The sequence below is a fragment of the Kryptolebias marmoratus genome, linkage group LG2, assembly GCF_001649575.2.
Source record: "Kryptolebias marmoratus isolate JLee-2015 linkage group LG2, ASM164957v2, whole genome shotgun sequence".
Lineage (NCBI taxonomy): Eukaryota > Metazoa > Chordata > Actinopteri > Cyprinodontiformes > Rivulidae > Kryptolebias > Kryptolebias marmoratus.
In genome coordinates this window covers 19,125,654-19,144,316 of record NC_051431.1, presented here as the reverse complement: position 1 = coordinate 19,144,316, position 18,663 = coordinate 19,125,654, and the positions used below count along the sequence as shown (strand labels likewise).

The 18,663-nt window shown below is 38.7% G+C and overlaps 1 protein-coding gene across 3 annotated transcripts in view; it reads left to right on the top strand.

The window, feature by feature from the left end:
* Nucleotides 1-6,286: 6,286 nt before the first annotated feature.
* lekr1 (leucine, glutamate and lysine rich 1) overlaps nt 6,287-18,663 on the top strand; it is an 87,382-nt gene continuing 75,005 nt past the window's right edge. For 2 of the 3 annotated variants that reach the window (XR_005234139.1, XM_037980064.1), the window contains exon 1: nt 6,287-7,354. Coding sequence is in view for 2 of the 3 variants with exons in the window: in XM_037980064.1 (XP_037835992.1) it covers nt 6,825-7,354 (530 nt within the window). In the remaining variant the exon portion in view is untranslated. The remainder of the gene's footprint in view (nt 7,355-18,663) is intronic. The other variant, XM_017420013.3, reaches the window with a different exon arrangement.

Sequence of the window (18,663 nt, the reverse complement as noted above, 5' to 3'; positions counted from 1 at the left end):
GAGGGGGTTTCAGGGGGGGTGGGGGGGAGGACAGGAAGACAAAGAGGAGGAAATGTGATGCTAGGAGGAAACTGAACATTAGGGAAACAATAAAGGAGGAAATAAGCAGATGGGAAGTTAGTGCAAAAGGAGAGGACTTGTCCAGGTGTGAAAATGAGATTTTTTTTATGTTTCATATCAGCATGACAATCTGTTTCCACCTTTAGTCCATAAAACAATGAGTGCAGACATTTGCACACGCGCAGGTAAAAATTGGAACATAAATTAATTATGTTCCACATCCTATCAAGACATCTCCCATTCCCACCCCATCACCCTCTACTACTTTACTCTACTCCACTCCTTCTCCTGAATGTTTCAGGCAAGAGGTAATAGCCTCCCATATTTAATTGATGAAGCACAGAGGGATTGTGAAAACAGGGATGGTTGAGGAATTTCAATCAAACAGCCACACAAATCCATCCATGTACCTGTTATTGTGCTGAACGGTGATGGACGCTCACATGTAATAGTCACACCTTTATGATTTAGTGCTCTGGATTATGAGGGCTGAATTGTGATTCTTTGCTACCATCGCAGTTTGGTCTTTCAACACTTTTATGCATGAAATGATGCATTTTATTCCATCTACGTTTTGTGCATACTCAAAATGAAACATGTAGCTTCTCTTATGTATTACTTGCGACCAGATTATTTTATATTTCATTTGTATTCAGTGCTTTAAAATCAAAAGAAAAATCTGCATTTTTCACTTTAGTGTCTAAATGACCAACCTCAGTGCATATATACCATCTTGATCAGTTACTACAGGTAAAAAAATACACCTAAAAGCTAATTGACAAGCTTAACTCACTGACTTCTTTACCTGGACTTCAGTTTGGCTAAAGCAATTGTTACTGTAACTTTGGCAAAGTGTGGTTTTCAATTGCTGCAGAAACTCAGTGTCCTTTAGAAGTGAATAACAGTGAAGAGACTAAAGAGATCTATGCCCTTTTTTTCTTCCTTAAAGTTGGTACAAAAAGTTATTAAACCTACCAACTCTTAGCTACTTAGTGAAGCTTCTTGATGGCTATACTGCCAGGTCAGGTTGAAAACAGATAATAAGAGTCCTCACAATAGTTGGATTACCAAAGAAAGCTTGTAAAGGGATTTCCAATAGGTGCATAAAATCCTAAACTGCCTTAGATGTCCATTTTTAGGACACCTTGTGCATTTTTATCACCTGCTGCAAAGCCTTGTTATCTTCCACCATATTATCCAACACATCGCAGTAATGTTAACATAGCATTGGAATTAATGTAACTCTCTCTTTTTCTTTTTCCAATTCTGTTTTTCTTCTTTGAATTTTAATGCGGTTTAACGTAACCCAACAACAGATCCGTGCAGCTTTATTGTTCTGCCAGCTGGAGAATCACCAAACAGCAACCACATGCTGTAATTTTGTGCAGCTTCTATTGTGCCTCCGCATTGATGCAGCGTTATTGTCTTCATCACAATGCCGCTAGTGAAAAAGAAATCTCCACATATTTAAACTGGGATTCGCTTTGAATGAGAGAACATAATTGACAGATATTAAAAAATGTGTACCGTGTCAGTAGAACACAAAGCAATCTTAGTTGGGATTTAGTTGCTTTAGAAAGCGGTTTGTTGTTGCGTACAATCTGTCTGTAGCAGAAAAATACACGTCAACAAAGATTACTAAAATAATTAGTGTGAGTGTTTAAATGGAACGGAAAACTAAAGCTCCACCCGCCCTACTCTGGATATTTTTTTTTAAATATTCACACAGTCATTGGTGAGAAAAACATATTTTTGGAAAAAATTTCCAAAGTACAGATTCATAAAAATTATTTTTCTGTGTGGGGAGAAGACCCAAAACCTTTTAAAACACTGACATAGCAGCCTATTTTGCACATAGCAACTATCACAATTAGCAGAGAAACACAAACAGTTACAGTATATTATAAACTGTATATAGTAATTTTTTAATCAGTTTTTCTGTCTCATTTAATTTTGATCTTGTTGCCAGTAAACTTTAACCTTGTGTTGAAATACTTAACAACTGAGAGGAAACTGTAAACGGGCTCAAAGAAAAATCTAGTTTGGGGAGACTCCTTAGCAACCTGAGCGTGTTCTTTCTCTGTGTTTTAGTATTTTGTTGATGTGGACGTCCTCACCCCCTAGTGGCACAGCATGGCTACTTCAGCGTTTTTGTTAGAATCTACTCTTTACTCTTTTGTTTTTCTTTACAGCTGAATTGATCCAAGCACAACACCACAATACTAAAAACTATCAGGTACACAGAAAAACCTGTTGGTAGTTGATGCATGACTGTGGTTCACAGAGCGCTGTTGATCTTTTTGCTGTGAATAGAACTAAAACTGCATACAGATCGTCACCTAGATGAAAACTTTACCCACTGATTCAAGGATAAATTTGTATCGTGGCTAAAACTAATGGTCGTGTGAGTGAAAAATTAGCGTGTTGGGGGTCACCCAGTAGGGCCGAACTCAATTAAAGAAGATCATAAGCCACTGGCAGCACAAACATTTTACTCTCATGGTGTGCATATAAAAGTGATTTATTATGTGTTTTAAAAAAAAGAGTGTCCTCCTGAGGTTTTCATCTTTGGGAACATACTGTATTTATGTGAGCAAATTTGTCGTATATCTTTTCTTGATCCCATGTGGGAGTTTTAATATCCCTGTTTGTCGATCTTTGGGGTCGTGTGTTTTTTTTTCTGCCTGTGCTTTTTCTCTGCGTCTCCGAGATTGTAAAGTGCTCTTGTGACTGCATGTTGAATAGTTCAAGTTCGTGAAAGCATCTGTGTGTCTTGCCTTAGCCTTTGCACGATTCTGCGCTCAGTTCGCTTGAACGGAGCTCATTGGCCCCTTGTTGTCTGTTTTCATGACTACATCACTTGTATAAACTTCTTCTTCCCCACCACACCCTTCTTCTCAAACACACACATGCGTGCGCAGTCAAATTGACATGCGTAAACATTTTTGGACAAAATACAAACCACACTCAGCGCACAACACGGCACACACACACATACACAGAAACACTCAACGGATTTCTCTGCATCTTTGCCTGCAGGAACCAAAAGGACATCTGCACAGTAAACATGTAAAAACTCCCCTGAGTATCAGTCCCAAATATTCCTCACTCTTTCACGCACTTATCCTCTGTGGCTTTTTTTCTTTCACTCACACAAACGTGCACACAAACAGAGAATAATAGGTCCAAACTCGACTGTGCAACACAGTCTAATAAGTTGTCGTGTTGCAGAGCTTCTTCACCTCAAGCTCAAATGTGTTTTCCCCTTTTTCTGTTCGTTTCTCAATTCTAATTTTTTTTTTTCTTACAAATTTAAAAGCATTCCTCGGGGGGGAATGTCTGATATTAGAAAGAGTCCATTGGGTTTCCCCATCATCGGGCTATAAAAGATTTGTGAACCCTTTAGATGTTTTTATAGCTTAATAAGTTGTGGACTCTAGCTTGTGTTTTGTGTTTTACTGAAATGACAGAAACATTACATGAGCTCTAAAAATGAACAGTTTTCCTTTATATTTGTAAATTAAGCTGAACAAGCCAATAGCAGGTACAATTTTAGATTTCTATAAACCCCCTTTTGGCTGAGAATTTGTGTTCTATATGCAAAACATAGATTAATTGTCTCATTTTAATATAGAATAGATTTATAATTGCAGAAGGTCTAATCTTTTTTATTATTATTATTATAATGTATTACCACACAACCATCCAACCAATCTTATTTTTTACAACATTAGTACTTGCAACACAGTTAAAAATTAAAGTGTCATGGCTGAAGAGGACTGTAGTTAAAATCCTGTCCTTAACAAAAACTTGTTTTTTTTTAATGTGGCTTGTGCAGAGTATTTATTAGTAGTCACTATCTTTTCTGCACTGGACAGCGATCATAAGGGTCTCAGTTAGGAAACATGAGGTGTTCAATCTGCAGTAATTGCTGCTCAGAGCTGGATACGTTCACGAGCAAATCTTCACCATCTAAACCAACTAAAACTCCAAACTCTCCTAGCAGTTTGACTGAATGACCTGTTAGGTATTTTGACACCTTGTCACTTTGCGTGAGACAGTTGCCTAGATCATCAGTGACTCACAGTTCTGCTGCTCTAATTCCAAAACAACAATCACAGACATGTAAAGTAAAGACAAAGTATGTTTTTCATAGGCGAGAGAAGGATCATCTGTTTGAGTCAAATTATACAGCATACGGACTGTTGGTTAGACAGCCACAGTAATTCCTGGCATACTCAGGTGATTAGCAGTACGGTATTTTTAGCAACATAGTCCTTGTTTGGTTGAGAACATACTGAAAAACAAAACAACTGTCTCAAGCAAAATGACAGGGTGTAAAAATACTTCATGTAGTGTTTGCTTAACAGGCTAAAATAGGTTTGCATGAACAGTAATTGTTGGCAAAAACTGGCATCTGCTCTAAGCGTTAGCCTGACCTCGAGATGAACACTTCTTTCTATTTCATCAAACTGAGCTCACTCTGACTTCTGTGCACCACAGATAAGATACTGACCGCTAATAACCACTCTACACAACCCCATCTACAAAAACATAACAAACTTTACTCTTACCCAATACAGGAAGACCTAAAGTTAGCCTGTCTAACCAGCATGTTAGAGGTGAAAGGTGCCAATACGTTGCTAACATTTAACTGCAGTTATTACTGTACAGGAGCGCCAAACAGATACCAAAAGCAAAAGCTTTCATAACAACTTGCACATATTTAGTTATATTCTTCATTAAACACATGTTCAGATCTTGTGTTTTTGTGGTTTGTCTTTTTCTACAGAACTGTTAAAATTATATTCAAACATTTTTTTTTATTTATTGAAGTGAATATGTAAAAAAATCTACAAAGGGTTCACAAGTTCATTGTACATAATATACACTACACAGTCTTATACTGTACGATTCTGCTTCTAGTTTCTGTGTTAGATGTGTTGAACTGAATACTTGTATTTGTTATTGTATTCTAACATGAAACAGTAGCGTGAATAATATCATTTTGTTAACAGCGATATTGCAGTCGGAGTGTTTTCTTACTCTTCAGCTCAGCTTGAAGGGATCACCTTTCGTATGACCATTTTCTCAACCTTATTCGTGACATTTTTCGTTATGCAGTTTTTCCTTAAAAGTGTTTGTCCTTTTGTCAGCCAGGGCTGCTAGAAGACAGCTTCCTGCTGTCTTGAAGACATTAGACAGACATAATCTGCATTTTCACCTGACATGGACAGACAAGATGCTAACATGGAACGTGATGGCATTTTAATAGGTGGGGAAAGAAGTTAAATGTGACTGGTGGAGAGGGAGACCTTATTGTGTCACCTGTCAGTCATTTGTCATGCTTAAAGTATTTCCAAATGATGCTGTGTGTTCTGTTTGTCCATTTGGACGACTGGCATGTCATCTTTGAAACTTCAGGGGTTTTTTTTGTTTTGTTTTTTTAACCACAAAATATGTCAGTGTTTTTTTTTTGTAGAGTTGCGTTAATAAATGAAAGTCATGTGGTTTTAAAAAGTGTTTGTACAATTTAGAGGCAAAAATCGCCTTAAAAATGTAAATCCATGACTGATAACGTCAATAAGCTCATATACTCACTAGATTTATTGGCTTTTGGCTTTTGGCGATAAAAATTTGATGGCAAATTGTGCGTCCCATGAGCCCAGCGTCTTAAATGCAATTTTCTGTTCACTGTCGTCTTCCTAAGCATTTCAGCTTTGTCTGGAAGTTTATTTCAGTCTGTTTACATCATGTGGCTGTCTGCTCGGAGCGTTCTGATATTGGAGCTGTCAACAGATCACCCAAATATCAGCTGCCTCTGTACCACATATAAACATCAAGATGAAAGCTTGAGAGATAAGATCTTTTTCTCTCATAAGCGTGAAAGATGTGACAGTCCCTTGGAGATATTATATATTGACATGCACGGGCAAAAAAAAAAAAAAAAAATCATTTGGGAGAGAACAGACAGTGTGGAAGACAATATATAAAGGAGGGATTAGAGGATTTGCGGTTCTCCGCTTTAAACTGCTGACAGATCCTTTAAGTAAATATTTTCAACAACAGCAGTTGGAACAATATTTGATGGATAACAGGACTTGTGAATATAAATCTGAATATTTGTGTAGACTTTTTTTAATGCTTTGGTTTTAATGATTTCATACAAAAAACCATGGTGGCGTGGGGGGAGGGGGGCACAAGATACAGACTGATGTTTTTAATTGTACATGAATTTCTGAAATGTAAGATATTCAGTTAGTACATTAGAAATGCATCTTTTAAGCTAGTCGAAGATATATGCTGTCGTCACAATGTTTTTTACTGGAGTGTGTTTTTCATTGATTAATATTTTATCTGCTTTTAACAATTAATAAGAAACTGTAACAGAAAAGAGTGGCTGTTTTAGGTTTGGAAAAGAAAATTTTACCATTCTTGTTTAATAAAGACTTGCAGCTGCTTAAACAGCTATCGGTTCTTTTAATAGGTCTGTTTCAGCTGGATTAAACACTGCAAATTCTGTGTTTTCTTTCTTTACTTTGGTTTAGTCATCAGCTTTAATTCATTGTAAGATTGATAAATAATACCTAAAAATGTGCCTAAATAGAACATTTCTACTGTAGTGCTTTTACATATTTGCATGTAGTATATAAAAACAAAATTAAAAGAAGTGCCTCCTTTTTTAAACTGTTGGTCAATATGATGTGATTGCCAATTCTAATTTACTTGATGAACATTTCCAGTAAACTGTGTTTTCTCCTCAGATGGAGCGCAGTGAGACCATGTGTTGCTACTGTGGCGTGAGCTACCTCATTTTCCACGAGTTCCATCAGCTCCACACTCAGCTGGCTCAGCTCGAGGCTGAGCTCCGGGAACTGAGACAGAACGCCGAGAGAGAGAAGGCCCGGCGCGAGGAGCTGGAGCTGAGCAGGCTGGAGTGGGAGAGGGAGCTTCACCTGCACGTGCAGAGACGAGCAGAAACCCAAGAGGCAAACATCAGAGAAGAGCTCGAAGAGAAGAGCCGAGACGCTGCGAGAGCGCTCAGAGAGGAGTTTGAAGCAAAGTATGAGAGTAAGAAGAAAGAGATGGAAGAGGAGTATCAGAAAATGTGGGGCGAGAGAGAGGAGCGACTCAGAGAGGAGCTGGGAGAGTCGGGGATGAAGAAGCTGAAAAAGCTAAGAGACGACTTGGAGAAGAGGGCTGAAGAGAGAGAAAAAGTTCTGAGTGAGGAACTTCAAAAGGCCAATAAAAATTCAGATGACCTGAGAAAAAGGCTTCAACAGCTGGAGGAGAGGTGAGTTTTCCAGGCATTGGTATTTCTTATCTCTTTTGTGAAATGTTTGTTAATGCCAGGCTTTCTATGGATGGTTATGGAATATTAGGTGTACTGGATAGACAGTGGAAATTGGTGTATAAGCTGTTACCGGTCGACCTCGTCTTTAGTCGCTACTTTGTAATCATCCCATTAATTAACAGAAAAAGAATGCTGATTAGATTTGCTTTACTCATAATATAGTTGTAAAATACAGTATGTCAGCTTTAAGAAAAGGACTGATTTTTAATATTAAAATATGCTAAAGGCATGCTGCCGAAAGAGGGTTTTTTTTGTTTTTTTTTTGCTGTTGTGGGATTTTACTATTCAGAATAAAAGCAATTCACCTGAGTTCATATTTTTTTTGCAAGAAGTGCTGAAAAAGACTTTGGTGTGCTTTGCTTTTTTGTTTTGCAAAGTTGGAGTTGCAGAACTGCCTCTAGTCAGGAAATATACATGTTCAGTCCTCATTCAGCTCAGAGTGTATTTGTTTCAATTTACCTCTCCTGCTTAGATAAAACAAACTAATTGCAAACCTGAGTGCTTGATGCAGAAACTGTTTCATAAATTTTTGGTCTATAATGAATAAAAAGAAATGAAGTATTCCTTTTTTTCAAACTGGGTATACTATAGATATATGCCTTGTGACACATTGTTATTGTCCAGTTTAGACTCGTTTAGGCCTGTGGGAATTTGTGAAGCTATTCTAGCCATAAGCTCTCATTCATTTTGAATGAAGTGTCCAAGCTTTGTAAAAGAACATGTTGAGTTTATTCATAATTGTGATCTGATACAAGAAATTATTTTCTCTGAAGCATATTTGCCAGAACAAAATACTGTAAAGGAGGAGCAGAGCCAAAGTGAAGCTCTCCATTTACGGCACAGATCAGGGGCCAAAGAACAAAATCCTGGATACAAGCAGCTGAAATGAGCTACCTCAGTTGAAGGTCTGGCTTCAGTCTTAGAGATAAGGTGAGAAGCTCCATCATCCGGGGGAGCTTGGAATAGAGTCACTGTTTCTTTGCATCAAATAGGTCATCTGATTAGGATACCTTCTAGACACATCCCTCTGAAGGTTTTCTGGGCACATCCCACTTGGAGGAGACACTGGGGCAGACCAAGAACTCGCTGGAGGGATTATATATTCTCTCTGGCCTGGGAATGCTTTGAGATCCCACAGGAGTAGCTGGAGAGTGTTGATGGGGAGATGGATGTTTCTCACTTCGACCCGATCACAAATAAGCATAAGAAAAAGGAATGGATTGTCAAGCTGGATGGCAATGGAAGCGAACCCAGAGTGCAGACTCATTCTTAAAACAACACTAATTTATTAAACTAAGAAAAAGAGCAAAACAAAAGCTGACTTGGCAGCAACTAAAACATAACAGAAATCCAATACATGGCATGGCGAGGAAACAAGGAAACTTAGAACGGCAAACAACAAACAATGATCCGACGACTAGTGGGGGAAATGACCGGGTATTTGAGTGCTGAGGGTAACGAGGGAAGTGGAAACAGGTGAATGGAAATGATTACGGACAGGTGGAGATGGGCGTGGCAAGAAAGGCAAAAGAGTGACAGAGGAGGAGTGAATACTGAGCAGGAAAAAACCCAAACTGAAAGCACAAATTAAAACCCACAGAAAAACCATAAAGAAAACCAAAACAGAAACAACAAAAATCCAAATCCTCACATGGATGGACAGATAGATGGATGAAAATACTTTTAGGTTTTTTGACCTTAAACCCTTAAGGACCTGTTTTAGAGCATACATTTTTACTTGAAATGGTAGGACTAGTTTAGCATTAAAGACAGCTGCATTCCATTTCTGTAGCTGTGCAAACTGGTTGTTCTGTAAAACACATGCAAATGCAGAACGTACTTTAAGTGGAATGCCTCTCTCTGTGTCAGCCTGTGTCTGCCCTACTCTGCCATTTCCAAACGTCTGCTGTGAAATGTGTCTGTAGTCTCGCAGTGACATTGCAAAAATCATAAAGAAATTGCACAACATTTTATATGTTTAATTCAGGTTGAACATTCAGTCACTTCTTCGACCTAGACAAAATTAGTAAATTTGATTCACTTCATGAAGTCGGATTAACCTGAGTCAGTCACTAAAGTGATCTGGTTTACTTGAGTTGGTTACACTGCACGACATAACCCCCCTCCCACCGCTGCCTAAAGTAAAAAAAAAACTTTGGCAGTGGATGTTAAGGATCCACATTTGCATTATTCATAGATGTTCCTTTTACAATTCTACACACCAATAAACAAACCAACAAATAACAAATGATGGAACAAAATAAATGGAACAAAATAAATGGAACAAAAATCTAATTTATGTTAAGTAAAATGTTAACTTATGTTAAATGTATGTTAATGTGTTGGTACAACTCATCTGAGTTTGCGGTGTTTCCGAGGATTTCATGGCAGTTTGCCAGAGGACATGTAGGATCCGGGTTAGTTGAGACCTTGGACTCGTGTGTCTTGATTCAACGCGAAGATTTGGATCATTAATGCGTTAATGAGTCAGTAACCGACCATCTCTTAACCTAGAGTGTTGAATCAAAGACAACTGGCCTTCTCTTTTATTCTTGAAGATGTTCTGCTTCTAATTTGGAGTGTTTTGTCAATTAAAAACTGAAGGGCTCAGGGTGCCAAGCTTATAAAACGCCTTGAGCTGTGCCCTCCATCCCTCCTAAAGGTTGCTAAGGTTTTTACTTAACCTGGTTTCCATTTGAAGTGTTTTGGTCCCACACATGAAGGTGCAATGGTTGCCCACATGCACACATTCAAACAGGTGTTGGTGATTATTTCAGCTTTGAAACGTTGCTGATCAAATGGCAGATGTCAGTAAACAAACAGCCATCAAAGACAAAGTGGTGTTTCGTGGAAAAATGTTGGAAATGTTCACACGCCATGACTCATTCGAATGCTATGAATGGTCAGAGTCATCTAAAGTCTTTTGTTGAAACACTAAACAGTGACATGTTTCTAAAGGCCTTGTCATACACGTGAATGCATCCACACCTTCACAGAGACTTGTAGTGTAACACAGTGTCAGGTAAAATAAATTGAGAATGTTGTAGGTTTCAGGAAAAAAAGTTTAAAAAGTAGCTTATTAGTACTTTAATGAGGTGTTTCTGAGGAAAACAATGTGGGTGTTTCTCAACCGTTAAACCTGGTTGGCTGTAATCACATCGGTTTCCCCAACCCTTGCCCTTAACTGTGTTATTTCCAGAATACCACACCCAACAGTTGAGCAATACTGATTTGTTGAGGAGCTCTGTTTTTGGCTTAGAAGTGCCCGCTGGCATTCTTCATGGGCCTCACAGACACATTAACACATAAAACAAGCTGAACCATGAACCCGTCCAATAAAGACAAGACATACCATATACAGTAGTTTTTGGACATTTACATGTCATTTCTTAAATGCCAACCCTTTTCTTTAAACATGGATTTATGTAAAACACTTTATGTAATTCTGGTGATAATGCTGTACTCCATATAACTGGAACACTTGTATTGTACTCATGTTCTAAGCCTTGCCATAACATCAGTAGATATGCTCAGACCATCCACAGCACTGATTATTATTCATGATTATTATTATTATGTGTGAATCATAGTACCAAAACCCACCTGTGATTTGTATTGAAAGTAGATAAACACTTAAAATACATAAAAATATGGGGAAAAGTTCATCTAATTGGAAGCTTGATCCCCAAGTGTCTCAAACAACATGTCAAAGTAAAGTAGGCAATGTAGTGAACTTGGCATTTGCTAGGATGTGCTCATCTGTATGAGAGCCAGTTTGCAATAATAAAGAAACATGCTCAGTGAGAGATGCTGTCATGCAGCAGAAATTAGGTGGTCAAATTGAGAGAAATGTACATATAAATGTAGTTTCTTTACTAACAAAACATATAAGTTGACCTTGAAATGGATTTGATAATTAACTGCACATGACCGTCATTGTCAACCCATTGGATTGCAGATTTACGCTCTTAGCCACCTCTACTTTAATTGGGTGAACACCCAAAGGGAAATGGTGGCAGCTTAATAGGGGCATCTATTTTGCATCAATATGCGTGCAACTCCCCAAAAGGCAAAAGGTGTGCGGTAATGTTTTTGCCTGTGTTTGTGTGTGTTCATTTGTCTGTTTGTTAGCAAAATATCTCATGTACCACTTGACAAATTTTGATGAAACGCTCAGAAAGTAATCATAGATGTACATCACCCAGAGATTTGGTTTGATTTTGAGTCAAATAGTTCAAAATGGTCACAACGGTTAATTAGTTGTTATAACTCATCCAGTTTTACACATATTGAGCTACATTTTTGGGGGGTCTGCAGCTGAAACAACTGTCCACAAATCTAAAAAGGTCCAAAATTTGAATTTATTGTTTCTTATTGTTATCCGAAAATGTACGATGACAAAATATTTGCCTTCTTTTCAAACAATCTGAAAAAAAAACCTTATAATTACTAAAATATAAAGCCTGTGAAAACCATTACAAAAGAAATTCATAAAAAAAACACTACAGAATTTTCAATTCATGGCCAAAATCATTCAGTACAAATTGGTCAGTTTTGGATATTTAGCTTTAATTTTCTTATTGTGTTTTTGTGAGCTGGTGGACCCGTATGTCTGGCGAGTTTTCAGGCTGCCCCTATTTTATTCTGTGTGCAGTAAACTGCTGAGTCGGTTCACCATTTGGCCTAATGTAAGCTGATTATCTTGCTATAAAATGTTGTCTCTTCTGTGCTCCAAAAAAAAACCCATGCAGACAAACTCATAAACAAACAGTGCAAACGGCCATGCTCTGCAGCCTTAGAGCCGAGCATGAGTCAGGAGGTCAAAGTTCAGGCAGAGCTAATGAGGCATGACACGCTGATGCGTGAGAGGCCAGCGTGGACTCACAACAATGGGTTCTTTCTGTCCTTTGCTGTTTACTTACTCTCTGGCACACTCTTCTTTGTTTCTCTGTGTTGATCTGTGGACAGTTATATCACTGATTTGCCAGAGCTAGGGACGGTTTCATGTTGTTGAAGGAAGTTTAAAACACAATAAACCTATTTAAAGACAACAAAAGAAAGAAAAGATGGCATGCAAATGAGAGGCAATGGTGATGGTTTACTATACAGTAGATGTGTCGTATGTGAGGTTGTTTTGGTGATTGAGGATCCTACCATCCTCCTCTGAGCTCTACTATGGTTGTATACTGTAGTTTAACATGAAGTCATCAGAGATTTTATCCAAAAATGAATGAGTTAAATTTTGTTACCTAAACAAACTCTGAAAGTAGATAAACACTGTTAACACTAATGATGGCATTTTTTTATTGCCTGCTGCTGGCTGGTGATCATGTAATTGCTTGTGTTGCATGTTTGTTTGTCTGTCTGTTAGCAAAGTGTCTCATGAACTACTGAACTAATTTAAATGAAACTTTCAAAAAGTAATGATTAAATGTATCGACAACTGATTAACGTTTGGTGTGAAGCTGATTCAAGATGACCACCACGGATATTTGATCTTAGCAAATGAAATTGGCTCTACCTCAGTCAGTGTGGCAGATATCGAGCTAAAACTTGGTGCAATTAGCTGATAGCCATCCCCGACATTTACTTCAAGCTCTAACATTTCGTGAGATCTTTGTTTTAAATCTGAATTCAAGGAATGCTAGTTTAATTAACATTTAGTTTGATTAGGTGAGCTGCCATGTTTACACACAGCAACGGCTTTCTTCTTGTTACCAGACTGTTGCATTTTTGTTCTTATTATTTTCTGACAAGTTGGATAGGAAAAGAGACTGTGGTGTGTGTGTGTGTGTGTGTGTGTGTGTGTGTGTGTGTGTGTGTGTGTGTGTGTGTGTGTGTGTGTGTGTGTGTCTGTGTCTGTGTTTGTGAGCAGTAGAAGAACCCGACTGGTAGCTTTACCATAGCACACCCTCCCTACAAACCAGACCAAGCTAAAAATGTCACCTGTCAGACAATGTGTGTGTGCGTGAGTGCATATAACACGAGTGTTTGAGTGTGTGTCTATAAAAAGTGCAGAGCCGATGAAAGCAAGGCGGAGAACGGCAGTAATGTTCACAGTACATCTAAACCTGATTTTTAAATGTCACCTGCCAAACAAGTTCAAACACAGATGAGCTGGAAATGTTTCAGTCTGTCAATGAGAAAATAAAAGAAGGGAGAGAGGAGAACGCATGTGTCATGTTCAGTTCATGAGCTGAGTTTGAATCTCTTTTTCTTTTATCTCCACAACTCCAAACCCAGTCCCAAAAATGTCTCACACTGACCTCTATTCCATGAACACAGTGTCTCTGCAGACGCTGTATCTAAAACTAGCTGCAGTCGGTTCATGAAATTTAAAATGAAAAAAGAACAACTAACCCCAGTGCCAAAAGTCCCTCAAGTTAGAAATTCTAATATCACTGGCTTTGAAAAGGCAGAAACAGATCTGGCTCTGACCAAATTGTGAACCTTGGACTCAGAAGGAGCAATATGGTTTTCTTTCTGGTTGTGGAACACTAGACCAGATCTTTACCCTTGCAGGGTTTCTAGGAGGGTTATGGGAGTCTGACTCTCCAGTCTACATGAGTTTTGCAGCTCTGGAGAAGGCTGACTGTGTTTCCTAAAGCATTGTGTGGGGGTGCAGTGGGAGTACAAGGTGCCAGGGATAGTGCCAGGACTATCTGGTCCCTGTATAATCAAAGCAGGAGCTGTGTCCACATCCATCCAAAGTTGAGCTCTTTCTTCCCGCACGTTGGACTTCAACAGGACTGGCCCTTGTCACCAATCCTGTTTGTGGTGTTCATAGACAGGATCTCAAGGAAAGGAGGGGCATCAGATTTGGGAACCTCAGGGTCTCGTCTCTGCTTTTGCAGATGATATAGTTGTATTGGCTTCTTTAGGCCACAAACTCAGCTGCGACTCACAGCCAAGTTTGAAGCATCTGGGATGAGAGTCAGCTCCTCTAAGTCTCAACCAGAAATGAGTGGGATGCTCCCTCTGGGTGTGGAGTGAGTCTCTACCTCAGATAGAGAAGTTCAAGTATGTGGGATTCTTGTTAACAAGTGATGGTTGGATGGAGTGGGAGATGAATTGACAGATCGGAGCCCTGTCCGCAGTAATGAGGGCATTTTTCAGTATATCATGGTGAAGAAAGAAGGGGGCCAAAGGCCAAAGCTCTTAATTTAATGGTCTGTTTACGTTCCAACCCTCACCTATGGTCATGAAGTATGGATCATGACCCAAAGAACAAGAGCAAGGATACAAAAGGCTGAAATTAGCTTCCTTTGTAGGGTGTCCAGGCTCAACCTTAGAGATAGGGTGAGGAACTTCATCATATGATGGGAGCTCAGAGTAGAGCTGCTGCTTCTTCACATCAAAAGGAATCAGTTGGAAGTGGTTTGGGCATCTGATTAGGATGCCTCCTGGATGCCTCACTTTGTAGGTTTTCCAGGCACGTCCCTCTGGAAATAGACCCTGGGGAAGACCCAGAACTAACTGAAGGAATTATGTTTCCTCTATGCCCTGGGAACACTTTGGGATCCCCTAGGAAGAGCTGAATAGTGTCGCTGGGGAAAGGTATGTCTGGGTTTCTCTCCTGGACCTGTTACCTCTGCAGCCCTACTATAGATAAGCAGTAGAAGATGGATGGATGGAAGTAATTTGATTCAGTGTAACAAGAAACAGTTTAACATGTGACAACATAACATAGCATTATCAAACATTACGTGACAAAACATAAAAATCCTAAAATATAAGCACATGGAACTGGTGAGATAATGTAACTGGCAAACTACAGAAAAACTTTTTCTGTTCCAGCTCATCAGTAAATTAGTGCTTTTACAAAACACACTCAGTAACAGTAAGAACTTAATCTTTACTTTCACACTATAAAAAATATTAGGGAAGTATTTTCCTCAGCTACTTTTCATATATGCTGATTTAAATGTGGTAACAGACAAATGCCACTAACCTATTTAGCTGAACCATAGTTGTTGTTTGACTTTCTGTGTTTTAAGAGATAATTATGTAGTTCAGTCAGACCAAAAAAGTGAAAGAGAACTAATCCAGTGAAGCAGAATTAAAGAACTGTTAAACTGTTAAACATTCAATTCCTTCATACTGACATTTAAAGCGTTAAAGCATATAATTTTATTAGTTCAGCATCTTGACCTTAATTCTTTTGGCACAAAGTGGCACAAAAAAGGGAAATGCACTGTATTTGTAGGACACAATTTACTCAAAGAAGATTAACTAAAGGTTGAATAAGTCCAATACTTTCAAGATAATGCTGACAACAACAACAAAACAATACATAAAATGTAAAAACAAACATTTTACAAAGCAACTGAGGCAGCAGAAAATAACAGTTTTAAGGCAACTTTTTTCTGAAGGTTAGGGTTAGGTTTACAGATTCCTGTTTTCACTCATGGAAGACGTTTTTTTTTCATAGGGATCGTTTACATAATTTGAAACAAACAAAAAAAAAAGAAATACACTTCCATTCCACATATACTGATCAAAACCAAACCCAAGTCGTGGTTTACTATTTCCACTCTGGGTTAAAATGGCAGGTCGGACATTGTGACATTCAGCTGGATCATCATAAAACCCCTCCTACTGTGTCAATCTGAGGGTAAAGGGTCAAGAGCGTCAACTGAAAAGTGGATCACGGTCTTAACCGTGAAGATTGAGAGATAAAAGTTAGCCCTGGTGTGGGGAGACACAGCTTCTCTAACTGACGACAGGTTGAAACATATCACGTAACTTGTGCGCATGCTTGTGGCGTTAAGAGAAGCGTCTGGGAATTTGATATGCTCTGCTGTTTCCCCCCTGGCTAGCTGGGCTCATTTTCAAATCCAACCATGTATTCTGGTGTGAGTCTTTATATGCCAATACCTGACTTTGTGTGTGTATAGGTGTGTGTGGGTGTGTGTTTGCACACTCTCCCACGTTTTTATGATGGGTTCTTTAATAACTGCCAAGTCTGATTTTGTCTGATTGTTTGCTCACGGGTAATTATCCCATCCATTGCAGGTGTTTGTAAGTGAATGCATGCATGCTCTCTCTCTCTCTCTCAGTCTCACACACACACACACACACACACACACACACACACACACACACACACACCTGGAGCTGGATTGTAACAGTGATAAGACGACTCACAGGTAGGAGAGCAGGAGTTGAGCGGAGGCAACTGATGGATGACAAACAGAAAGGCATCCACTGGTAATAAGGAAGTACTTTGAGGCAAATTGTGTACTCCTGTGGTTTTGTTTCAGCTTCTGGTTTCCAATAGCAGCCACACAAACAATACACCAATCCCTTCACTCCTAATTCCCTCCCTGTTTGTGTATGAGTTAGGTAATATGTCGAGAACAGAGTCAAGCAGCCATCACAGCCTGTTAGTGAGCACAAACCAACTTAAAGTTCACGTTACCACATCAAACGGACACACACACACACATACACACTCTGATCTGTCTCTGTGTTGTATATTTTAGTTGCACTGAAGGAGAGCTGTCCTTGTGGTGAAGGACTTCTGATCAGCTCTAATGGCACAAATTTACGGTGGCGGTCATGACAACAAGACAAACAAAAACAACAATGTCGCACTGTGTGTGTGTGTGTGGGAGAGAGAGAGAGAGAAATGCAAGATCAAACACTCTCTCTCAAAATTACACACAGGAAGACTCACACACAAACACACCATATGACAACTCTTATTTGGAAATCAGCAATGATTTGATGAAGCGGTTGCTTAGCGACCTGCACACACAAACGAAACAGAAAACATCTTATCTTTCAGAGGTTTTAATGATGAATGACAAGCTAGAGGGCAAATTAATTTTCTGACCCTTTAGGTTAATTCAGTTAGTTGTAAAATGATCTGACTGTGCACGCTGTGAACTTTGTACACATGTGTGTGTGTGTGTTTGTGTGTGTACGCTCGTGCATGCTTGTTATTTTGGTGACTTTGATGATTGTTATGCCATCTTTCACATGGTTACTAGATAACCTAAAACAAAACGTACACAGACAGGTGTCAGATGTCACACGGTACACAACTGCACTCACTACACACCTATACCCACACCCGCACGCACTAAACACGTTTTAAGGAAAGGATTACAGATAATTTATAAGGAACAGAAAGATCAAACCACAGTACTGTTTTTATTGGAGCATTTAGGCAGCAATTACAGTTTCAAAAAGATGTACAGTAACGGCTTGTCTCCACCTGAGTGTCACTGTGTTACATTGTTTGTGCTCCCTTTTGGCCAACGTTAAATGTTCCACCAAGATATGTTGATCAAAACAATCTTTTAAATTGCACATGGACCCAGTGAATGAACAAGTGACAGTTTGATATGAGGATGCTTAAATGTCATTTCTAGTAATAGCAGAAATACACACATAAAACTGCATCTAAATTCCCAAGAACATGGGATCTTGAATTAACGCTTTGCTCCTGATTGTGATGTTCACCCTAACCACTTTTAAATGGCCTGCAGCAACGATAAATACAGAACAACCCAGTTTAAATATTAAAGCTTTAATCAGTTGAACAGGGAATGCCACTTGTTGTAATAAATTTGTGTTAACAGAAAGGTTAAAAGGGTTGTAATTTATTACCATTTAAAAAGAAACAACTCACTACACTAGTGAGAGTAGTGTTTCTATTTTATAAACTATTTAATTTCCAAAACATTTGCATTACATAGTCATTTACAAAGAACTTTATTGTGAATTGCATTCAAAAATTGCAGCTACAGTTTCCGGTGCAGCCTGGGACACCTCTGGCAGGAAGATTCTGATATTTATGTCCAAATAACCATGTAATGTAAATCTGACAGCGATGTAAAAGTTTGTAAAATAACATTCACATCAACTGCTACAATGTTTTTGAAGGATTTCTCAGACTAACTGTTTCTCGTCAATATTGTCAGAGTTAAACTTTATTTCTTCAAACTAAGGTCGTTCAAACAGCTGTCCACAACAGGTAAGATATTAACTGTTCAAAACCTTTCCACAAAAGCCTACGTCAAAATATGAAAAATCCTCTTGAAGCAAGAAAGCTGCTGATGTATAGTATTTATTATCACATCATTATCTCTGTGTTGAAATAATATGAGTGCGCGTAATGACACAGAACATTTAGCACTCAGTGGATAAAACAGAATTTTTTAGTTTGTTTAGTTTGACCTTGTAATGTCGAACTTCAGCCCAAACTTCTGAAAATATGTTGAAGCATAAAACTTAAACCC